Source organism: Arctopsyche grandis, chromosome 13, assembly GCF_051622035.1.
Source record: "Arctopsyche grandis isolate Sample6627 chromosome 13, ASM5162203v2, whole genome shotgun sequence".
NCBI classification, from domain to species: Eukaryota; Metazoa; Arthropoda; class Insecta; order Trichoptera; family Hydropsychidae; genus Arctopsyche; species Arctopsyche grandis.
Genome location: NC_135367.1, coordinates 27,218,362 through 27,245,691, shown reverse-complemented (window position 1 = coordinate 27,245,691; position 27,330 = coordinate 27,218,362). Strand labels below are relative to the sequence as shown.

Sequence of the window (27,330 nt, the reverse complement as noted above, 5' to 3'; positions counted from 1 at the left end):
TCATAAACTACTTCGTTTACAAAAAATAAAGCGCCAAAATTTAAAAGTAGATAGATAGATGATGCAAGTTACATATTGAATGGAAACTGCAATTTTTCCTCTACATATATTATTTATTTTAAAAACTTTACTAAACATAATAACAAAGGACAACATTTTTTATAATAATATTCGAAAAAACCATCATAATACTCAAATTTTAATGAAAAAAAAACAAGTTTTCCACCAAATACGCACCATGCATTTCTACATATGTACTTTTCATTAGACAATTTTCATCAACAATTCCACTAACGAAAAAAATATATAATAACTCGAACACTTAATCCGACATATTAATTAATGTAAATTGAACCACAAATGACCTTATTTTTTCCGGCAATTTATATCGAAAAATCATGTACACTTTCTTTCGGGGGATTAGCGTCAATGTCACCCACCACGAAAATAAATCAAAACACCTATTCAACCAAAACTACATACATACATACATACTTTCAACAGCACAAAAAAAAACCTTCGAAGGTCGATCGAACAAACAGCAAAAATAATCTCATCTGAAAGCCGCAAAATTACAACGATCGAACGGAACAACACTTTCGCCGCATTTTCCACTAGAAACCTCCGCTCTAAATGAAACTGCGAAAGCTACACACACACACACACTTGAGTAATATACATATGTACATATTCAAAACAAGAGGCAAAAGGAAGAAAAGATCGACCGAATCGGGCACGTGGGTGTTGGCGTGGGCGATTCGCTTTACCCGAGAACGCATATATGCGACTTTCTGCAACAACCTGCTGCACGCTACAAACGTTACCGTTAACCACGTTGACAATTCTACAGCATTGTGCACTACATATGTTTATACATATATACGAAGGGAAAAGGCGTGAAGTCTCCTCTATCGACCCGAAGAATCCGGTTGGAGATCAGCTCGGGTGGAACTGATGGGATCAACGCCCAAAATCGGATCGATGACAGCTTCTGGGCTTAACTTTCGTATCATGTGCTACGTTATGGATATATCAAATGTTTTAGGTATATTTATATTTGAATCAATGAACATGTGTGTGCCCAATTAGGCTAATACCCGTACGGCTCCATAGCGATAAGCTTTGAATTTAATGTTTCAATTTGGCAAGATATGATGTAATTCAGAAGCGAGTTTTCTTTTGACAAGTGTTCGCTTATTTATACATAACGCGCTCATACATATTACCATTAATAACCTATGCTTCACATGTTTGGAATAACGCCTCGAATACTAACCTTTCCAAGCTCCAAATAATACAAAATAAATCCCTAAAAATAATTTATAACACAACCATATTATACTAACTTGAAAAAACTGCATGCCATAAATAATATTCCGTTAGTTACAGACATCTCTAAAAAATTAACCAGTAGATTCTATGACAGAATCACTAATAACCATATTAACACATTTGTGAAGAGTATCGGTGATTCCAACAAAATGTCTATACCTTTCAGGTATAAACACAGATTACCTAAACACAATCTGCTTTAAATAGTCGACTTTAGAGTCTTTAATTAATATTATGTATACCGTACATTAACATTATAATTTATTTATTTAATAGTTTTGGATAATAATATAATACTATGATTACTAAAAAAATTAAATTAAAATTGTAAAATAGAAAATGATCAGTAGATCAGCAGCTATTAAAATATATATAAGATGTATTGTGAACATAATTTAATAATAATAAAAAGCATTTAAAATTAAAAATCAATTTATACATACATATGTGACCGTATATTTATTTATTTTGAGTTTATTTGCTAGATTATCTTATTTGTGATACAAAAAAAAAAAGTGAATGAACCATAATACAAATGTACATGTAAAATTACAAACATACTTAACCAGTCAGGCCTCTAAGGAATTGCAAATCGCACAGCAAGTCACATCATTAACCCGATATGAGAACATCGAAACATTGAAAAGAACAACAAATCGGAAGTGCACGAGACAAAATAAAAAAACGCACTTCATCTCATTGCCCTTCAGACTATTGCTTATATTATTATATACATATGTGTACACATTGCTCTTTTACCTCCGAGGAGCAGAATCGATTATTGACATTATGTAAGTTAAAAACACGTAACGAGCCAACATGGATAGCCATCATCGATGAACATGCAAGCATGCTGCACTCGCGCGGCAACTGCACACATCGTTGCATCCGAACAGATGACATATTTATGCTCGTATAATAAGAGCACCTGCCGCCGGCCATAATAAATAATAAAAATTTAAGCGTTTCGTCCGCTTTGTTCACATTACTGACGTACACGGTCGTAAACGTGTCATCGTCGCGTCTCACCGTGCAATTCGAGACCGAACCGGTTCGAACTCGGTTCCTACCGCACAAACAGGTCCTTATTTTTTCCACCGACGACCACCAAGGAAGAGTCGTCTCCTACCAAAGCGCGATCAAACGCAAATTCGCCTATCTATGTACATATGTATAATACATCCACGGTCTCATTATCGCGGGATGTCCAGCATCCGGACCTTTCTCCGAGGCTTTCTTTCATAGTGTGGCTTTGGAGAAGTGATTTGGACTAGTTTAGTTTCGTGAACGGAAGCGGAATCGACGGTGTAGAACTAATGCGCGATTCGAGATTGCTTTTAAAAAATTGACAGTGAATTATGTGCGAACGTTGGTGATAATTCGCTTTCGCTGTGTATTCGTATGTAGCTTGAAATTGATCAATCAACGCGTCCGAATAATTGATGTGCAGATTGATTTCGCGGCGACAAACTGGTCGCTTGTGATGTTCGGGATGTATAAGTAGAGTAATTAATGGATGTTAAACCGAAGCTCACTCAACTTGTAATTTGATTTAAATTGAATTTTTATGTATCCAAGATGGGGGCGGGGGGTTATTACCGTTATAAAGTTCCTACAGTAGAACGCGGTAGGGTAGAGTCCCACATGAATGTCATTGGGGTCCCACAGAAATTTCGCGAATTCTTAATACAACTAAATACAAACTTAGACAGGCGCACTCCTAGAGCTTAGAAAACATGCGACCAATCTCAAAAGGATGTACGTACAAGATTAGACTAGGCATTGTATCACATGTAAAGAGATCAAGCATATTGCAATAGTTTGAATGAGCACCCAGATCGAAACGGGGTCGTTTTGGTGCTTTTGGAGTGTTCGATAACAATAATGTTGAGGCTTACCGTCCATCTGAAGGTGAAAGGCAACCGCATGACGGCCTTGTCCGGGTCGGAGAGGGTGAAGGAGCTCTGGCCCAAAACTGGGGCCGTTTTGTTGCCGAAAGAGCAGCCTCCGGCCGTGACGTTGTTCTGGTACTCCTTGAGGCACAGACGGAAGAAGGTGCTGCACGGAATGGAGCACGAAGGGCCTGTGGCGCCTCCGCAGCACCCGCCCTTTGATAGGGCCGATCGAGGGTTGGACATCTCCAGGATCTGCAGTTCAAAGTAGCCGGACGAATGCGCGCACTAGACAAAATAAGACACACAACATTAGAAGAAGTAAAACATTTTATTTGAAAGCACATACGTACTTTCAAAAACACTTCTAAAACCGTAAAAGAAAACACGGCACTGAGTAATTCTTGTTTACAATGATTTTTATTGACTAGTGACTATTCTCATATTGTCCTTCGCATTGATCGACTGCCTAATAAGGACATTTAAGTAAGCGATTTCTCGATACTACACACATATAAATAATTCAGGTCGGTCTATTATATGCGAACGATCATTCTCGCTAACTCTATATAAGTATGTACATATGTACACTTCGATAATATTAGCATTTCGTCATCATCATCATCATCTACATCCACTCACCATAAATGTTAGATGAAAGACTCTGAAACATGCTTCCATTCGTCTCCGTTTTGAACAACTCTCATTTATCTCAACCAACAAATGTTTTCTAATTTCAACAACCCATCTTCCCTGTGGTCTTCATTGCACCATTTTACACCCTCTCGACAACCATTAAGGCACTTCATATTCTAACTACACATTTCCATTTCAACATCTTAACTCTTTCCACTACATCAACTACTCATGTAATACTTCTCACCCACATTCCGTTCCTATCCATCCTTATTATGCCGATCATGCAGCATTCCATACCTATTTGAGTGTATTGGACTTTATGCAGCATTCAATACGTCATCAATTAACATATATTATTTTTTATTTATTTCATAGAACACGTGACGAGTGTACTAATACAGATACAATACAATCGATACGAGCATTATATACAATGCGAATTCATACAAAAATCATCCACAGTGACATCTATGGAGAAATTTTTGCAGAATTTTATTATACAAATTGGCGAACCTCAAGTCGTTGAATAACTTGAGATTAGCAAGAGAGATAGGAAAGGAGATGCCAATTTTACAAGAACCGAACAAACTCTGATAAGAAACCAATGTCTGGCCAGCAGCGAGACTCTAGCGGGACTCGAACCCGTGACTACTATACCCGTAAGCATAATATGCTAACCACTAGTCCACGCCACTGGTTAGTTATACAGTTCTGTAAAAAAGATCTAACCCATACTGCTAATACTTGGAAGATTACAACCTTACCTACGGATTTATTGGTAAGGAACAGTATCAATAATGTTATAGCATTTCACATGCGGGTTGGGTCCTACTACAGAAACAAATTTGTAATAAATATTCAATATTACAAAGTTCAATCAAAAATGGATGATATTCGACGAAAGCCGTAAAGCGCATGCGCTAACGCAGGTGCGTTTTCATACGGCAGCGTGCGCACGCGCGGATGCAACCCCCCACACACAGACAAAAAAAAAAACAACAGAAAAATCAAAAATAACAACACAACCACACAACCAGGACCTACATACCCATCTAATGGAAGAATCAGAATGTTCCACAGACTCTTGGCGTGTAAACGAGCACCGGGTTCGAATCCCGTGGGCGTGGGTAAACACGACCGGTTACACTTGTACACCATCGAAACAATGCGGGCTCTGTGGTCTCATTCACGTGGCAGAATTCGGACACGTGTCCCACACCATACGAAGACACAACACCAACCACACATTAAACACACACATACATGCACAATGTATCGTTAATTTCCCAAACAAACACAAACATTTACCTGCGACAAACGTTTCAACACAAACGGTGAACTATGTATGCATTCTCAAGTACCAACAAAAGATTGCGCTTATCTCGAGCGCACAGCCGGTCATATGGGGGTTACATTAGGGTGGCCATTCACATATACATACATACATATATTTGTATGCTAGAGATGAACGTATCAGCTCGTTCTTGAGAGAAAAGTAGTTAACATAGAGACTGGTCTGCAGACAAATCGGCAAACAAGTCTCCAACTGCGACACACTTCGGCAGATGAATCTCCACGTGAATGATCATCATTACTACTACATATGTACATTACATCAATTCCTTTCCTTTTGGGCATGCTTGGGTATAATTCCCTTGAACTTCGGAGCAACTTCTCATTAATTGGTTTTGTTCTCCAGCTTCTACGTGGTAATACGTCATGCTCGTCGTTGCTGGAACAGTTGGGACTTTATGTCCCTAATAATTATGTGCATGGTAGAAGACATCATCATTTGATGGTTGTACCTCCTGCTCGCACAGTTTTTTATCGACTGGCTCCTATTCCAAGAGCTATCCGACTTCTCAATGAAATCATTGCTGTTGAGCCTGAATGTGATATTTTCCACCTAATTGAGCGTAGATTATTTTAACATATTTCATATTTCTGCGCTCATCATTATGAGCGCAGACTATGAGGAATTTTGATTTTCTCTTCCATTTGGGTCTCACAGGGATGTTTTGTATTTGCGGCTGGTTCTTATATATTGGTGCTGGCCATAGGTGCAAGACATTCCCTACTTTGTATTTCATTATATGATATGTTTACTTATCTGCTATTATAATAATGCTATTGTTTTTGTTTATGATTATGTATAAATGTAATTTTGTCTGTGTATATATGTATGTATATACATACATATGTATACATTTTTATTTTCCTCATCTCTCTGTATTTTTTCGACCATTGTGGCGCATTAGGGACAACGGTCCAAACTTAAACTTAAATAGAACCATTAGACTTTTTGACTAACTGTGAAAGCTCATAGAATTTACATGTGTAATCACAGCAACTTGTCGGCCAACAGATAAAGTTTTCCATTTATCCAACCACGACAAGTCTCCAACTACGACAAATATCGTAACCTGAGACCTCACGAGATACATTGCAGACAAATTTAAGCGTGAATGGCCACCATTACGTACATACTGGTTCGAGTTGTCGCATAATTTATGGGGGTTTTCGAGAAACTGACACACGATCGTTAATGAACCGTGTCGTGGATATTTTCCCATGGCGTATTAAGACTAATATACGAGTCTTCTCTCGCTGCCACTTGCTAATGTGAATCAAGGTCAATTAGAGCGAGCTTTTATGTACAAGTCACTTCGCATACATATACATATGTACATGCATACATATGCAATGCCGTATGCAATTATATGTCATACGATACGTGAGCGAATGGTGTAAATTTAAATTTTGAGCTAATTCAATATCTCACAGGGATAAAGTTCGGACGTACTTCGTTGAGGTCTCTTGGATGCCAAATTGGTTAATCCAACACGTCTTGATTATATCATCTGTGCCCACTGCATAAAGTTAAATTTCAAGCTAATCGATGTGGAAAATTTCCCACACTTTACTTACGAGACCTAAAACAAAAGGATCAACCGAAAGAAACAAAACAAAAAAGGGATTCGGTTGGGATCTGCAGAACGGAGAGCTTTTAAGTCAAGTTTGATGTAATTCTTATCTTGAGCCCAGTGCAGTGTGTGCATTATTCAGTACACGTCTATAGTGAATTTACGGACTGAAAGATCCGTGTTTCAATTCTCGATAACGTCGAAAGGTTTATTCAATTTTTTCAAGATGTTTTGAGTTTTTCTACGTGGAATCAAGCACATTACTTTGAGTGGAAGAAGAACCGACTTATATCCAATTTAAAGTAAATTTGAGTTATATATACTAAATAACACGAATATAAATATATATATATATATATATATATATATATATATATATATATATATATATATATATATATATATATATACACCTACAATTAAATCATGTCAATGATAGAATCAATTTGAAATTACAAAAAGATCCTACATTTCTAATGTATACATACGTATACGTCTAAAACCTTCAAAAGATTATGTATATATTTATGAATGTACATAATAAAAAAGTACATAAATATGTATAGCTCAATATCTAGTATAGGAAATGCCATAATAGTCTATATACATATTATTAAAAAGCCAAAAAGTTTGAACGTTGCTGAGATCAATAGCAAATCCTTCAACAAATATACACTAAAATTTACACACATGACAATACAATACGATCTAAACTTTCAATTTGACATCCATACATATACTTGATTGATTTCTCAAACATATACAATCATCATTTCGATGAATTTACGAGCTCAGTCTCATGACTTTTTCATCCGAAGACATATGTACATATGTACATATGTACATATAACAAAATTCCGAACAATATAATATGCGATCGGGGGATAGAGACATTTACCAGCCTTATATTATTTACCCTACATTATTAAACTAGATTTCAAGTTCGCCGAGATGTCCCAGTATGGTGCCGATGATTAATTCATAACACGGATGCACTCACGGTGCAATCGAGAGGAGTCCCTTGCATTAGAATGCTCCAGTAGCGCCGGCTCGCCTTGAATCGCAAATGCGACCGTTTAACTCTGTGATATACTATTTTTTTTTCACTACATATAAATATATTTCACCAACCTCGTATTCGCAAGCATGCGATTAATTTATTTTTCTTCTTCTACATACATACAAACACACAGATCAAATAATATAAATGCAACAGTTGCATTCGCACACTGCCTCGGGGCACGTCGACGTGGCGCCTCTATCGATATTGCACATCAGTTGTTTCGATAAATAGGTTAGAAGCTGCATGTTTTTGCAGTCTGCAATAAAATGCAATTTACACACCGGAGAAGAAAAATCGACTTATGTACATACATACATACGTACATACGGTCCTCTAACCGTATAAAAAGTTGTTCACATACGAAATAAATATGTATGTAATTCAGCAAGGATATTTGCAACGTCGAACACATTAAACTTCATTTTATAGCCCCTTTGGTATGCTACTCTTATACGCCGCGTATTTATATAATAAAATTTTATTGCAAGTATGCAATTGAATCAAAGTAAATAAAACTGTTGTATAGAATTGCTTTATATAAATTTCCAAGTGCTAGAAAGTGGCTAATCTTCATATATGTACATATATGAGTCGTTATATTTAAAAGTGGCGAATGTCCAATTTTCAGTTCCATAAACTCTATTTCTGTTTAATTATATTCACAAATTGTTATCACTTATTAAAATTCGATATGTCCAGAATCTCGGAAAAGCAGAATAAACACATTACAATTATGTTTAAAGTTTTGCGAAAAATTTCTCGAAATTAAGAAAAAAGTGAACTTATGCCACTTTCAAATATAACGGCACACATGTAGATAGCTAAACAAAAAATACACAATTACTAATAGCACTTTTTTTACTTACCGGAGCGGAGTCTGATTAATCTGACCCATTAAATTCGAATATGACAATATTTTTTGCTGGCTTTCTCTCGTTTTAGAGATATTGGCGTTTAAAAATATAATATGTGCAATTTTTACAGACTTTTGGCTTTTGCAGCCATTAATTCAAAATCTAGTATTGTTGTGCCAAAATTTAGTAATGAAATCAATAATCAGATGTTGTTTCTATAGACGGTAAATTTTACTTCTTTAAAATACGTATAGGTGAATTGTCTAGCAAATTGTAAAAGTCAACAATCAATGGATCGGTATAACTTTCAAGCATTCACAGTAAAACAAGTCATAGACAATATGAATCTTGAGCACGGAATATATAATTTTCCACAGAGGAATGTGTACGTTTACTTTTAGAAACTTTCATTATGATCAAACAATGAAAGTTATTTGAGTTATTTGCGAGATTCGTAATGAAAATCGTCATCCAATAGGAGTCCAAGTCCACACTTTGCCAACTATGTATAGATTATATACACGTTTACATTACAAGAGGTAGAAAATTGCATCTGAAGCGATTCAACTAGGAAGCAGTTAGTTTGAGTGCTTGTTAGCTGGTGAAGCATCCCCGCCAGATGAAGATCTTTTGCATCAGAATACGGAATTAATCCGTCGTGCATTCTTGCGCGACCCGTTCCCCTTTCGAAGCGGGTCGATTTGCATTTATATTAGGGAGAATTCGCAGTTGGTGCACGTTCGTGGCGAATAAATAAATGTGCATTCGCGTAGTGCACATTCGCAATTCGCGCCACTATCTCCCTGCGATCTGCGCATGCGTGCATGTGAAAATCCCAATTTTCCCGGATTGAACGTCATTACGTTCGAACCCTAATCTAAGCCTGTTATGGCTGAAAGAAATGCGAAATAAAAATAGAAACAACCGGTAGATAGATCACCTTGGCTGTAACGAACGTAACAACCTTGTCATCAAAGTGTAGATTCACTTATTTAATTTCTTAATTATATTTTTAAAAATATCTAATTAAGTGATCCATTAATGCCTCGCAAATTTATAAGAAAAAAATACTCCGAAAATGTAAATTTATCAAAAAATTATCCATAGACGTCTCTATGCTTTGTTAAAATTATTCTAAAAATTGTATATCGATGTTTGTAATTGGCCAAGAAGATTGGGGTTTACCGGCTAGGCCTTCCTATTATATGTATGTAAAATAAATTTAAATTCAAATAATTTCCTTATTAAAATAACAAAATAAAATAAGAACTCATTCACTTAAAAGATAACCTCAATTTAAATAAAATAACTGAATCCAAAAACTTAAAAAAAGAGGACACCTATAAGGGAAGGTACCATTTCCGGTCAATTTAAAAATTTACGTCGTATCGATAAGAATTTCAGTAACCGATACTAAGTTTCAGTTCGATAGGAATGAAGGTGTTCAAAAAATCCCCAAAATACACAGACACACACACACACATTTTTTCTAGATCATGAAAACGTGATCAGTGATCGATTCTGAGTTCGAATCAGTCAAAATCTCGAGTTTGAATTTTTGCATGATCACAAAACTTCATCTATTGTTACTACGTACATAGAATAAGTAAAAAAACTATCAATAATCCTAAGATACTTCCAAAACAAGCATTCTCTTGATACATCTAATCAGACCACATTTCAACATTATACAGACGAGATTCGAACCTTCGACCTACCAAACCTTCAGCCTAACCTTTCGAACCAGATCCGAGGCCAACCCTAAAACACACCCAGCATTAAATCGAACCAATTCACATTGTGATGGGCGGTTTGTACTCGACAATGTAGTCTCGCCCCATGCGCGTATTATCCTTATTAAATAATAAAAAGGATCGTAAAATTTTACAATGGCCGATCGGATAATGAAACACGCGGCTCCGCCCAACCGGATAATTTCGCTTCATCACCTCGTAATGGCGACCATAAACGAATGCAACAAGACAGAGAGAGAGAGAGAGAGAGAGAGATAGAGAATGGGGCAGAGAAATCTCCAGAGGAGCGTTAATACGACAAGCCGTTAAAATTTAGATTAGTACAAGGTGGCAACGATTTATATACAAATCGATAAAATGAGAAGATATCGAACGTTAAGAGATTTCGATATGCGACCCGTCTAACGAAAGTTCGCGAGCAAATTGCACGAAAGGAAGTGTGAAATTCGACATTTATAATCCACGCGCAATTATTTTTTTATATGTAAGATGCGTTAGACGTTTAATAGTAAATTTACATACGAATCTATGTATATTATTTTCGGTATCGTACAAACTTATGTGTACGCATGCGGATACACTGTATATATGTATATACATAATGAGATACTAATATATGTTTCCACTTCCGGTTTGAGCGCAAAAACAAAAAAAAAACGATTGATTTTCAACGTCAATAAATCAAAAAGCTATCTACCTATCTATATAATAGACTATGACGTATTCTTTAATGTATAATTAAAAACGTTACCAAAGTTAACACTCGGATATTAATTAAAAATCATTATTACATTGATCATTTATTTTCAAATACATACCTACTTGATGCTCATGTAAAAAAATAATAAGCCACGGGAAGGAGAACAACGTCAAAAAAATTACAAAATGGTGAAATTGAATTTCCCCATGAATATATCAAGAAACAATACATAAGGAAACGTGTGTTGGAAATTCTCAACTTTCCGATGATTCAGTCCCATTATCTCTTGCTTTAATATATTTCAATGTGTTTACTAATAATATTTTAATGTTTTAATAACATTATCATTAAATACTCGAACGCTATTTATAGGCTTATGCAACATAAATTAAAAATGATTTTCCATAGCCGTAAACTAAAAAGTACAGAGTTCAAACATTATGTAAATCTTACAATAGTTTTTAGATAAAATTCAAATAGTTACGTATAGTAATAGTCATCGTATTTAATTTAATTAAATATAATACTAATAATAACCCAAAAAATAAGCTGTATAAAAAAACAAATAATTTTAACGAAGTACACATTCTTATATAAAAAACCAAATGTTAAAATCCCCAACTATTTATATGCACATAAAATACATATATATTAAACTTTTCCAGAGTAGTACATATGTATAATATTGCCTTTAATTATAACGACTGAATAATAAACAATAAAAAAAATTACACATTAAATTCATCATATGATTATCGTTACATTCGAAACGAAACCTCTCATAAATCGTAAAAATACATTTTAATAAATACTGTAAAAAATCCAACGCCATTCAACGTTAACATCATTAAGGGGATTTCTTCAACTTCAATCAAGGAAAAATCACCATAACAACAACCAACCGTCGATATCCTCGCCGTGAATCGACACAGATTTATTGAAAACTTTTTAATTCGAATCAATTATAATCGCGCTTGCTCACACTCGTCACGTATCGATTTCATCGAGAATTTTAATTGGCATAATTCGACCGAAATGTCAAAAAATCGACAAAAATTTCGCCAACGAAACGCGTACGCGACTCGAATACGCACACGCACGTCATTTACTCGTCGTTGTTACTTTTTTTTTGTTATCCGATTTCGTGTTGTTATCATTTAAACCCTGTCGTATTTTTAACGATCCGAATGAATGGCGCCAACGCCAAATCAGTCGCTTCGCATTCGAACCGCGCGTATCCTTTTTCGCAAGCCTCGTCCATTTCGCACGAATACCTACAATACAATGTATGTACATACATATTATATACAATACAGTATATGTGTGCATCTCTCTCTCACAGTGTCCTGGAGCTTTTTTTCCCGTCGTTTAATCGGTCAGTTGAATTTAATCGGTGTCACGTTACGACCAACGACGGACAATGTCTCGCGTACTACGGAAGATCGAAATCGCTTTTCGAGATCATAATCTGGTCACACGCCCTACCTCTCCGGTAATTCGAAACGACAAAGTAGCTACCTGTTTTCGTTTAACACACCATGATATTGAACATTATGAACCGTATTGTATTTCTAATTGGACGGCGAAAATCACCTTGTGAATCTGCACGAGTGCGCCAATAAAACGGACGAATAACAATGGCAATGGCAGTTCCGAATAGACGCTATCAGTCCAAAATCAAGCCAAAAAGTCAAAATCAGACAGTTGAAAACAAAGATCAACTGGTTTGAGCAGAGAGATGTCAAAAAGTAACCGTTAGCGTGATGGCCATAGCATGCATATCGAATTACCAACATTATAATATTAAACATTTTAAAATTCATTATATAACCTATTAGTGAAGTAAAAATTTATATGAGAGATAATGAGAGCCTATGGTACAAATTTTATAAGACACAAGCTGAACCCGGCATGCGTTGCAATGCCACAATAACGCATGCAATTCCCGTTCCCGTTCCCGTTGTCGTTGTCGTTGTCGTTCTCGTTCCCGTTCCCATTTGTCAGAAAAATGCAGGCAGCGAACACATTTGAAATTATTGCGTTGCAATGCCACTCGTTCCCGTTTTTCCCGTTTCCGTTCCCGTTTTTGGGCGATTTTGTTTTACAGTAAGCTTCCCGGACATGCAAAGTTTCAAAACTATCGGAAGAGTCAATTAAGGAAGGGAAAACTTATCATTGTACAAGTAAAGCTAATTAATCCCGAAAATAAAAAAAATGACATTAAATACATTTAATTGAGGCTCAAACAGCGTTATAATTCAAATTAAGTACATACACCCAAGTAAATTCTAGTTTGTATGTACAATTTAAAATCAATAATCACGTTCACACGCATAATCAGCCCTGGTCAAACTGTCACATAATCTCATTATAAATGTGTACATTATTTCAAACGACTATATTAATAAATCAACAGCATCCATTGTGCGACCACCGTTGAAATCGTGAGTTCGTCGCGACCGTAATAAATTAATTAAATAGATTAATCATAATTGCCCGCGCATGATGACTTCATACCGAGACTCCATCATTGCCCTTGAACGTTAGCCCGTTAGAAAGTCTCGCGATCGATAGATAAAAGTTACCGAGACACATAAGACGTTTCAAATCATTGTTACACAAAAAATAAAAAAAATGAATAATAAAACCACACACTGTGGTGATAATAATCGTTGTATGGGATAAATGCAGTTTTGTTAATAGACGAGCAACACACACACACATACACACAGACAGAAAGGGACAGAGTGGGACAACCGGACAGACGACATTGAATCGCGCTCGTCCAGTTCAATTTCAATGGATCGAAGAAAACAATTAAACAGCATCGCAGGATTTCCTTTTGCGGCAAAGCGCCATTGAAGAGACATCATCTATACCTACTGGTTAATTACGATAGTATGCCACTCGCGCTAGTTAATGATTCAGCCTCTTTTATTCTTTCATCATTTTTTTATTTTATTTAACTCGACTTTGTTTCTATTACGCACGTACAAATGTATGTATGTACATAGGTATCCCAGAAGAGTTCATTGTGACGACAGGTCAGAATTCTGACCAGACCACCCTGTTACACATTACATATTTGTCATCATCATCACGATTCATTAAAGACAACGTTATCAAGAATCATGAGAGAAGAAATTCTAATTAAAGAGCACCACGTGAATCACCAGATATGTATGTATATATATCGTACGGGCACACGTGCTGTACCCAAATAATGGTACACGTAATTAGTACTAAGCAGTCCCCGTCGAAGTGAAGGTTTATCAAGAGCGTTTTCTGGTAAGCGATGGCCTTAATTATGAGACTACATCTCTTATACAACCGCATAATTGAAAATTAAAATGTATACATATATATATAAATGTATATTAAAAAAAAAACTTTGATCGATAATGACGTTCACCACAAGTTCTTGCTCTCTCTCTCTCTCTCTCTCTCTCTCTCTCTCTCTCTCTCTCCAGTCGCCCAAAGTCAAAAAAATATATATAATTAATAAATATATAAATCACGGCGATTAATAATAATATATGTGGTGGTTTCGGGTGCGGTTGCTGTTGCGAAATTTATTACGAGTCAATTTCACTTTAACCTATCGGTTTCGAGACGGGGTTTGATACGCCCAAAATATCATACAAAAATTTGAATATCGGTCATTGAAATTGCACAACTTCACTGGAATGATTTATTTTAATTTCTATTAGATATATGTACATATGTATACAATATTAAAAAAAGAGAAACCAATTCGAATACTTTATCTATGGTAAACGGATTATTCCGCAAAAAGCGATCTCGCGCAAGTCACTAAAATCACAATCACGGAATATCTGGCACTCGAATTCTCGTTAGTACAATATTTCGCGATTGATGGAGTTTATGGGTGCCAGATGTTCCATGATCGAGATTTTACTGACTTTTTTTACTTGACTGCTTTTTGGAATAATCACCGAACCATTCTCTATATATAAAAAATCATGCATATTAACTTTCAATGAGCAAAATTCCTTAATAATTCCAAATTCCAGACCTTAATTATAAATTGTTTGATCCACTATTTGGTATCTTCTACATCATCTTAGATACCATTCTATAATGCACTCCTTTGCATTCCAGTCTGTCTGTTACCAATTCTTCTGACAGCAATGCCAATTTTTAACATCTTAACTCATTTACATATACATACATACATACATAAATACATAATATCTATTCCTTTTCACACTTTCGATCGCTTCTTGCCATTCCAAACATGCATACTTATTTTCCTACACATGAGACTATGATGCATTCTTACATACAAATTACAAGTTTTTCACATTCATATCACATCGCCAGATAAGTCAACAATCAAAAGCTTTCTCCTTTAAACGTATAGGAGCATTACATTTTAATTCTTTCAAAAGCATTCATTTATGTACATATATAGTTAAAAAACACTTTTGACCACTATAATGTATAGGTATTAAGCAAACATTATATCTATAGTACTGTATCACATTTTGAGAGAGTACCAAGTCTTTGTATGGACAAAATTTGAATCACATACTTGAGAATACGGCAAGATACGGCAAGTACATAGGTACAAGTACATGTACATATATATGTACATATCTACACAAAGAGGGTTCAAAATACCTCGTCCATTCACAGCAGGGTTGAACTGGGTCGTGAAAGCTCTCGACTCGTCCGAATCAATTACGCCGAGCGCTTTTTACTTTATTTTTTTTTCTCAAATGTTGATTTTAAATTGAATTTTAGGCGTTAGGGATACGGGCATCAATCACAAATACATACACACATACACACACACTGTATAATGCCACTGGTCCCGTTATGGTAAAAGGTTTTAATAGAAACGATTAATCTACGAGAAACGAGAGACACCAAATAACGCGAACGATTACACGCCGCGCCAAAAAAGCAATACGATTCGATTTTACATTGCACAAAATAAATTACCAACGCTATACATACATATGTAGACTCATACATGTACAGATTCGAATTAAGAGAAAAATAAATAATAAAAACAACCACGTGAACCAATCAAGTGAATGCAATTGGTTCACGTGGATCAAAAACTACCACGTGTCAATATTTTCATCATTGTATGTAAATCTCGATGAAATTGTATATGTATTATATTGTTAAAATTTATTGCGACAATCCAATTTGCTAAGGTGCATTTGTAAATCTGTCATAAACGTTAGCGAAATAGTGCAGAAAAATAACGCCATCCCTAGCAACAAAGTAATCTCACATCTTTCTATATACTCCATGAGAAAATATTACGAATAAATGCAACATAATGGCAACACGATGCCAAATAAAGATTAGACGCCGGAAAACAATTACGCTATTAATAAAATAAATAGACTAGTATGACGTACAAGAAAAGTATACTTAATAAGTTGCAGATTTACCATCGAGATTCGAACTCGGAATAAAATTTTAAAACAAGGAAAACAAACCGTTAAAATACTATTCCGTCTTTATCAAGTGTTCAACAAGTCCGTTAGTATGTATTAGCATTAATCCGTATCAAAATGCGCACATTTATAATCGAAAATGTACATGCGAAATAGAACATTATTCGCGCGTATAGCGGTCAGTAGAATTTGACTTTTTTTTGAGTTCGTGTTTCGTGTTTTGTTGAAATATTTACATTAATAAAATTATAATATAAAATATGTAAGTAGTAGATATTATTAATTTATTTATGAAATACGTATATATATTTTATATTAATGGAAAATTATATTTTTTAGACGATAAAAGTAATTGTCGACGTCATGTTATGGACATCAAAACGTACAGTAATATTACAGATCTAAATGTACAGATCTAATATATAATTTCGAAAGAGACTTTGTATGTATGTATGTTTGTTTGTTTGGTTCGTAGATTCCATGAGGTTCAATTTAATAAACAACAAACAAATGAATATTCAAATAAATTTAAATAAAATAAAACTATTCAAATAAATTTAATAAAATGTTGAATATTAGATTGGCCATGTTTAAGCGGTTTATATTACAAACACAGAGCGAAGCCGGGTAAAAACACTAATGATATTATATAGTTAAATAAGAAATAATCCAATAAAAATAAAGAAATTATTTTACGTCCAGTGTTAAAACTCGTAAGGACGTAAAGTCTCGTAGGACTTACGCTAATCAGATCGACAATAGGCACATTATGTAAAAGGATTTGGCATTCGAGAATTTCCGGAAACCCCTTCGTTGAAACTTTAAAATTTCCAAAAAGCTTTTGCCAGATGTCTCCATACATAAACTTTCACTTGCCAACAATGTGCTTTTCAATTAAAGACAGCAAAACAAGTTTAAACTAATACATGTTTGGACTCTAATTGAGTTTGTTGATCTTAAATGTCCACCTATTCTTTTGCTAACCCCAAAACAACACTTCTATACTAGTAACTCTAATGTAGATAAATTGTACCGGCGAAAAACCCATCTCTGCATGGTTAAAAAGCTTTTTTTTAACTACATATGTATATTGGGAGAATCTTTTGTAAGAAACCCGTTGTTGCGGAAATCGCCATAGTCCAATTTTTTTATTTTGACTTGACATAAAAAATCTTAAAATTTGTGACACGTTATTTGTACGCATGCAGATACATAGATACTGTTACCGATTAATTTATGGCGTTTTTTTTTCTTTTATCAAATGAGTCACAAGTCGATCGAGTGTCAAGTCGGACCCGTCTTATTATAAAGCCATTCGAAAATTTAGTGTATCTTTGTCATTGTGACGGTTTCGTATTTTATCGTACGTACATATGTATGTATATATGTACAAACACACAAACTATTCTCTTTTTTTTATTTATATCGAATTCGGGCATAGATTAGGTCATTCCGAAAATTCCGAACGCGAAATACCGAACGGACGCCGCCATAAATCTGCTTTAATTGACAACTTTTAATAGATTCGTTTTGATCCTTTTTTGTCATCGCCTCATATTCCTACAAATACGATGTACGAACATCGGAAATTATCGACCTCGACTGGGGTAAAATTGATTCAACTCTGAGGACATTCATATTTATATCCCACAAACCCGAAACTTTAAATGACTGTTGACGTATCTGAAATTTTATTATTTTTATTGATATTATATATATACATATAATATATACGTATATAAAAGTCGCTCAAATGACCATTTATATTCATAGCGATTCAAAAACTCATCGCGCGTCGTCGAAACGACCGAAATAATTAAATATTTATTATTTTTTTCGCCTCGAAATTCTTCGGCTGAATTTTTCAGTCGGACACAACGGTTGTAAAGTGAATACAAAACGACCCAAAATTCTCAAAGATCGTTTAATTTAATCAACAACCTTGTAATAAAATGTAGGAGGAACTGATAAATTAAACTTATTATTACCAAATAATGAGTGATCTAAAAAATATATTTGTATTTCGAAAGAATTAGCACACGAAATAGGAATCGAATCGACTGTAAAAATATGATAATTATACTCATACACACATATGTACATATATTGATTATTCACAACTTTTACTTTCAATATTATATTGTATAAAAAATAATAATAAAATTCACAATTCTCACAAACTATGCATCCAATAACCTCGAGGTTAAATAAATGTTTATCAATTTTAATATTCAAAACGGAATACATATATGTAAATATTTATCAAATTTAAGATTATACCAGTTGAAATATTCATGGTATTATATATGTACATACATATGTAGTGTGGATCTGAACGGTAACTTTAAATTATAATAACATCAACAATAATAATTATTATTTAAATGACAAAATATTCATCAAAAAAAATAATTAAGCATGTTTAGTCTTTTTAATATATTTTTAAATTGCATTACCAAAGACAAGGCCAAATAAATTGCTTAGTATTCTCGGACGAACCTATTTTTTCAAGGTTTTTCTTAGTTTCACTTGTGCAACGATTAGGGATTGCAATACCGGTTTACGGTTTAGCGGTAAATACCGGCGAATTTTAAAATTATCGGTATTTACCGTAAACTATTTTATTGCGAATTAATTAAATAAACAGGTATATTATTGCATAATAGTGTGTGAATAATCAATGCAAATGGCGTATTTTGGATTAGGTTGTTTGAAATTTGTTTAGTTTCAGTATTAAATATGGCAATTTCAAATTGATAATTGCACTGACAACACAGACTAACCAAATCGTAAAAAAATGTAGTCAAACATTAGCTTCAATTATGATCGAAACTTTCAAATGGTCCAAACTTTAAATAAACAAATATCAATGGTTAAAAATTAAATAAATTAATTCATTTATTACAACGAATTCGCTTTAATTCATTTACATATTTTGTCATTATTCACCCGAGACTTATTTTTAATTATTAACGATTCAATCTAGATAAACATTTTTACGAGAAGTTTCTACATACAATTATCTAAATCCACGACATTTTTTTTTTTAATTATTTGTTCATTTACCGGTAAATACAGGTATACCGGCAGTAGGAAAAATCATTTACCGTTTCCCGGATAATGAAATTTGACTGGTAATTTGCAATCCCTAGCAACGGTAAATGTTCCCTTCCTAAAACTCTTCCGATCGCTTTGAAACTTTGCCATTTTGCGAGGTTTTGGCCCACGATAGAGATTTCAATTGTGTCCGCTAAGTCGATAGTGAAATATAATCGTTGAATTTTTATATGTCTAGTAAACGACTAGGTACTTTTTTCTATCAACCTATTATGAAACATGTTTAAATAAGTTAATATTTGTACCAATGATCTTTCAAATTAAAAATCACACCTGTTTTCTAGACATGATACGAAAATGATCTTATCATAATTGACTAGCCTGAAAATTATATCAAAAATCAGTCAATATAAACAGGTCAGTCCACCCACATATTCAAAAGCATGCGTATTTTAAAGATTTAACTACCAATATTGCCTAATATACATATGTATATACATACCATACTAGTATTATACAAACGGTCAGTTGAAGATTGCTTTGATTTTTATTAAAAAAAAATACTAGTAATAAGAAAAAAATTAAATTAAATTTTATATTGAAAGATTAGAGCTTTAGCTTCAAAACTGGCCTAATTCTAATTCTAAAATTCATTCGAACACAGATAAAAAAAAATCGAAACAGCCGTGCAGTCTCCAATACGGGGGAAACGTCCTCGTCGTTTTATCCCATGCACCTACCCACGCGTCCAAAATTAAATTTGTCCATATCATTCGGAGAGTAAATGTGACCGTTGTGATTTATCTATCTTCTAAAAAACTAGGACATAAAACGAGCTGTGCACAGCTCACCAAAAACCGGAAAATTGACCTGTCCGCGGGAATTATTTATCGAATCGTTCGCCGAGCCAAAGTGTGTGCGATAGATAGCACCGTTCGAACCAAAATCGACGATAAATATTGTTTCAAAAACTATACCACAACTACACACATACATATACATATATACAAAGCCATCGAAATAAATGAGAGGAAAAATAAAAATGAAAATAAATAAATTGGTCCGGTTTTTTGAATGTGTAACGTTCCTACGAATACGTTCTAAATGCATACATTTCGTATGAGAACTAATTTCTGTTGGGCTTCGGAATATCATTCGAGTTTTAACAATAAAAAAAATAGCACAAACATATACATAGATATATGTGGTATATGTATAATACAGGCGAACAAAGGAAAGGTCAAATATTTCGAACACAAAAAGGAATAAGAATTTGGACATCGATTAAAATCGCACATATGAACATATACTAATGAATATACGTTAGAATGTCTCTTATTATATTATAGTTTATATTCTTTTGTATCGGAATGCTGTGTGTGTATCTACTATATTATATAGGTATAAGATAAATGCAAAGCATTTTTATTTTGATTGTTCAATTAAATGCGTGACGATTATAAATGAATCTCTGCTGATGTTTGGTGAGATTTAAAGATGGTTTAAGATTTGAATTATAATGAAAACATACCTGATGATTGTAATTGTTGCAATGAAAAATCATTGCAGGTAATGGCGGTCGTTAGTGTGCAGTGAAAATAAAAGCAAATGAATTTTATTTGAAATATTTTTTGTTTTTATTTAAATATTAAATTTGATTCTGATTTGAATTCAGTAAATTTGATTAATTCCGGTTTGTAATGTTAATAATCGTTAAGTAATTTTAAAGCCAAATTCTTGATAAAATATGTAAACAAGTATACATACATATGTATGTGCATGAGGATTAAAAATTGAATTTGTAAGAATTTTAAAAATTTACTTTCAATCAATGATCATTATTCGAAAAACAAACTAATTCATACTTTTTTCAACGAAATCCTATTTTTCGGTACAAAATAAATGAGCTCTAGTGAAAAACCATAATTCAAATAAACGTTTTTTTCATTTTCAGGGGTTAAAATATTTCATATGAATAAAATAACTCATTATAATAATATTACAATGATGAAATCGAAATGGTTGTTTTTAAATGAACATTGTTGTTTTTTAATTTATTTTAATACACATAAATAGTGTATATGAGCTACAATTTGTAAAGCACTGCATTCATATACATATAATACATATGTATGTACAATAAAATTCAAATATTATTTGAATTTATAAACTTATTTTCAATGTATTCGTATGGTTTAAAATTCATATGATCAAATTCAAGCGGAATTGTTTAATTGAAATAGGTGTTTATTTAATCAGCATGACTTTTTTTTTCATTTTAACACACATACATACATATATATGTGAATTTATAAAATTAAAATAAACATATATGTGAATTTATAAACTTATTTTCAATTTATTCGCATGGTTTAAAATTCATATGTTCAAATTCAAGCGGAATTGTTCAATTTAAAAATTAAATACTGATCTTTCAACCGGTCTATACCTATACATTATAATATATGTATATTATCTGAATATTTCAACTATCATAATAAATAATTATTGATAAAATATACATATATATGTAAATACAAAAGAGCCGTCTACTTTGTTTTTAATAAAATTACCAAAAAATCATTGATACAACAATCAATCAAGCGATAATTAATTCAACCTACTCACATTCTGCATTTTATAATACTATAATATATGTACGTATAATGCATATCATTTATAACGAAAAATAACATTCAAATCTAAAAATACGGCGATACTTAACGAGCTTTGTTTTCAATAAATAAACCGTTAACAATTCATACGTAGGCACGCATAAAAAAATCGATAAATCAATAGCACTGTACGATATAATGATGTTTCTATTATAACAAAATATTATGCAATAATATGCAAATCAATTTCCATATTCGTATCCACACAGCGTTCATAATCGCGTATTAAAAATTATCACCGATACGACCAATTTTCAATATATGCTAATCGCCACACATAAATTGATTAGGCATTTATCTAACCTAATATTTAAACCAATCGTGTGAAAATTTAGAGCACGTCTTATTGGAGATATAAATTCTCATTTGAACACAAACACACACACACAAGTGGAATTAATTCGACTTTTCTGTATATATTATGTTACGTGTGTCGTTCTGTTATATTTTTCGGGTGCACGTGATGATCTCATTTTTTTAATTGGCATGAGAGTTCTCTTCAACGGATCTGTCTATAGGCAAATTTTACTACTAAATGATGATCATGAGTCATGTGTATATGTCTCTTCGACGAGGCAGGTCGCATACCGAAGGTTCGGAAGGCCCTTGTTGCATAATAATGCTCGGTCAAAATGCACATGCAACGCGGATTGCATCTCGTATGGAAATAATTTTATTGCAGTGTCGATTTGTAATATTGTGTGGGCGTGTCGAGTGCTTTTAACGGTCGAAGTGAATTATTTTTATGATGTTTGTTGTCGTTTTGTGCATTGCTTCTGTACCGTTTCGGCAAATTTTGTAATCGAATAATGCGGGAAAAATTTCTCCGATGGATTATCTAAATACAGACAATGAATTTTTTTTTGTATGAAAAATGTTTGTATGTGTATTTTGCTCTCACGTGACAATTTACCGTTTTGCATTGTAGTATTTGGAGATTGTGCTATATATTTTGGTGGTTTCCTGATGTCTTTTATGTATTGATGAAAGAAGAGGGAACTAGTTTATGAATTTATAATAAGTGTGAAGAATGTACGTATCTTGCATTGAAAAGTTATATTATACTAAAATAAATTTAATATCAGTTTAATTACATTTATGTAAATAAAAGCTAGCGCATCTTAAAATAATTCTAACGGTGCATTTTTATTGTTTATAAATAAATAAATAAAAGCTTTATATTACACGGTGAAGTCGCGTAGAATACGCTTTGATTGATATTTATGTAACTACAGAATTAATAAACTTTCTGACGTGGACATTTGATCAATTATCCAATTTTATAAAATCAGACAAACATAAGAGTGTATAAAAATATGCGATTTAAACATAGAACATACCTATTTGCCATCTTTTAGAATTTTAAAAATGTTTTTGAGCTTTTTTATATTATGCTGTATACACTGACATTAAAGTAAGATAATACTAAAATAATCACAAGAAAAATAATGCGTTAAATAGATAATAATCATTGAATCAGTAGCTATTATAATAGCTCAGATGTATTGGCGAAAAAAGTTTATAAACAGTAAAAATCATTTAAAAATCTAAATAAAAAAATCCTATCCTTTATCTGTAAGTACTTATGTAGTATATATATATTTTTTTTTTAATTGTAGGCTAAAATATTCTCTATTGCTTTCTCCGTTGATTTTTAGAAATAACAAAAAGAAACATAAATGTATTACATTCTAAAGACAATTTAAACTATAGAAAAACAACGCTCGGTGAAATGAAATATTAATAATTGCAAAAAAATAACAACAAAATTCCATTTATCATATTGAAATCAAGCAAAGATTCTCTCCAGTGACTTTCATATTGTCTCAAATAGAAGAAATAAAAATTAAATCGGCATTGAAACAACTTCGAGGCCTTTGCACTTTCAACATATGAAAAAGTTATATTATAAATACATTATTTAATAGTTTGCCACATTTAATTTATAGAACAGCTTTTGCTTAGTACTATCGCAGCATACAAGTAATAATAAATAAAAAAAACTATAGTAAGCTAAAGTACAAAGGAGTCACTTGAAAAAATCTAATAAAATTTTTAACTCGATAAAATCGCCGACTCTCAGCTATTATTGAATACGTGTGAATATATATATTTTTTATTAATATACTGTGTACCGGTGTTTGGAGGTTTGAGTTGCATAGGTGTGTTGTTGCACTAATAAAGACGAGTGTTGCACCTGCCTCGGGCGCATTGTTAAACGGGCGCATAAATTACCGCGAGAGTGCATTCGTTCACATTGCCTTCCCATTCTGTTGCACTCTCTCGATTCTAATTCAATTTCAACTCTCGTTTATATATGCATGTACATATAGTGAGCTGTTTGAGAAGTGCTTCTATACGCATTAAAATATAATTGATTATTTATGAGCTTTCGCGTCGTTCGAATACGCACGGACTGTAGACGCTTTTTGTTGTATGGAGCTTTTGTACGAATGGTCGATGGAATAAATTGTACGGTTATTGAAAATCTGTTTTATATCCTCCTCTATATTTTGATGGTGATTTTAATAATATATAAACATTAATTCAATTCAATTGAAGCGTATAAAAGGTTTAAAGATTCATACACACTTTTCCGTCATTGAATGCAACTTTGAGTTGCAGTTATGCTGTTTATATTATGACGCATTTCATTATAATATAACACTTAAAAATATTGCATTTGTACACTTATATTTATAATAATATGAATTCGGAATTATTTGCAAAAAATGGGCGCTTTAATAAACAAATTAATTGTTTAGATATTTACATACAAATTTAATACTTTCTTTATGATATAATACATTTATACATACAATGAAGATATAAAAAATATATAATCAATCATATAATTCAACAAAAAAAAACTAATGCTAAATTTGTTTTAAAAAATCACTACTCATTCAAACAAATACTTTTATATAACTTTCACGCTTGTTTTGCCATTTATATTTCGTAAAATACTTTTATATTTTGTAAACTACTATGAATGAAACCAATCTATGTATAACCTTAAAAACATGCTGTATCAATTCATAATCAATACCACCACAAAAAAAAATATACAAAAAGCCCAATTTACATTGGAATTATAATACCAAAACATCAACCCTTATTATTGCAGTTAAACCTATGTATTAAAGCCCACTTAAACTGAACATGGGAAGCTGATGCTACATATGCACGTGTACTATAAAGAGGGTCTGTATTTAATTGGCTAGTAAATTAGCTTGATTTTTGGTCAGTAAAATTACATACATTTATATAGCTCACTGAAAATAGCTTGTGCAATTTATGTACGTAGATATTATTGAGTTTGTTTTTTCGGTGTATTTATACGTTTATTTAAAATGTTAAATGCTTAAAATATTCCTGAAGTATTTGGTATTAATTTTGAATGCATTGAATGTACCTGTAGCAATTGCAACAGCAGCAGGAAGAACTGCAGTTGTAGTCCATGCGACATGCTGCGAGTTAGCAGCCGCCAAACGAGCCGGCACATATTCCCTCAGGATCAAGTCATTCCAGTGTCATCCAACAAACGAGCCGATCGTCACCGGCCACCACACATGATAATAATACCAGAAAAAAAAACACCCGCGAAAAACTTTTCGACGAAAAAAAAACCGCGAAAATATGAAATAATCCGTCACATACACACAGACCGCAGCGCGTCTCTGCAGCAGAGTAACTAGGGCTAATTGTCGTCGCGGCCAATTGGGCCGAATTAGACGAGACAAATAGAACAATTAGGCGAATGTCGGCAGGCGACAAGGCACGACACACGCCGACACGACACAGGGAATACGAACCGGGTTATCCGGTCGCCGAGAACACAATGAACCGGTTGAACGGAGCCGCGGGCGCACGGCGACTGTCTCTATCGGACCGGTCGCCGCCCGCCGGCTGCCCCCCTCCACTACACCCCCCCCCCCTTCCCTCCCCACCCACCCATCCCCCTCTCATCTCCTCTGTATCCTTGCTCGCCTCTCCTCTGTCCCCTCTCCTGTGGTGAGTCCTTCCCCGCCGCCCTGGGGCGAGAGCTTTCTCGGAAAAGTGTCCTGCGTGAGACGCCGCCGTGACAGTTCAAAACCCGTTTATTTATTTCAAAATTAAAATTAGACCATAGTGATTTAAAAGTTGCATCATTGCGTCATTATGACGGGAAACATAAACACAAAATACAATAAGCTTATTGTAATAAACTAAATGTATGTAAGCCTATTGTAAATCATATTAACAATTAGATACAACATAGCTTATTATTGAATACTTATCTCGCAGATAAAACCCAGTGAAGAGATACACTTTTAGCCGGGAAATGTCTAAATGTCAAATCTGACATATTTGGCCAAAAATCAATATATATCGTGTATTACCCTACAAGAAGCTACACGCCAAATTTGAAATTTATATATACATATGAGAGTTAAAACTATAAATATTTATTTATTTATTTATTTATTTATTCTAAACAGACCATTGTGGCATAACAGGCCACAATGGTCAAAAAATATAACACAAAAAAAAACAAAATAACAATTAAACATAAATTAATACATAACGAAAATAATATACTCATCAATTATACATTTGAACATAAACATAAAAACTAGCATTTAATAATAACAGATAAAGTAAAAATATCAAATAAAAAATATAGCATAAGGAATGCCTTGCACCTACAGGCAGTTTCAATAAATATGTAAGAAACAACTACAAATACAAAACATCCCTGTAAGGCCCAAATGGAAGAGAGTTAATCAAAATTTCACTCATAAATCACAATCAATCATGAAAACAATGATGAGCGCAGACTACCAGATAAATGGGTTAGAGTAATTTCCGACAATTTACGCTCACTAAGCTGGAAAATATCACATTCAGTCTCGGCAGCAACGATTTTATTAAGAAGTCGAATAGCTCTTGGAATAGGAGCCATTCGAAAAAGAACTGTGCGGGCAGGAGGTACAGCCAGCAAATGATGATGTCTACCACG

At 33.4% G+C, this 27,330-nt stretch overlaps 1 protein-coding gene across 1 annotated transcript in view; it reads right to left on the bottom strand.

Moving 5' to 3' along the window:
- The window catches only part of Ser (protein serrate), a 214,087-nt gene extending 188,254 nt beyond the window's left edge, over window positions 1-25,833 (bottom strand). Inside the window, 2 exon segments of the mRNA XM_077444705.1 lie at window positions 3,231-3,512; window positions 25,744-25,833. Of these exon segments, the coding sequence (XP_077300831.1) occupies window positions 3,231-3,512; window positions 25,744-25,833 (372 nt within the window).
- Between the last annotated feature and the right edge of the window lie 1,497 nt (window positions 25,834-27,330).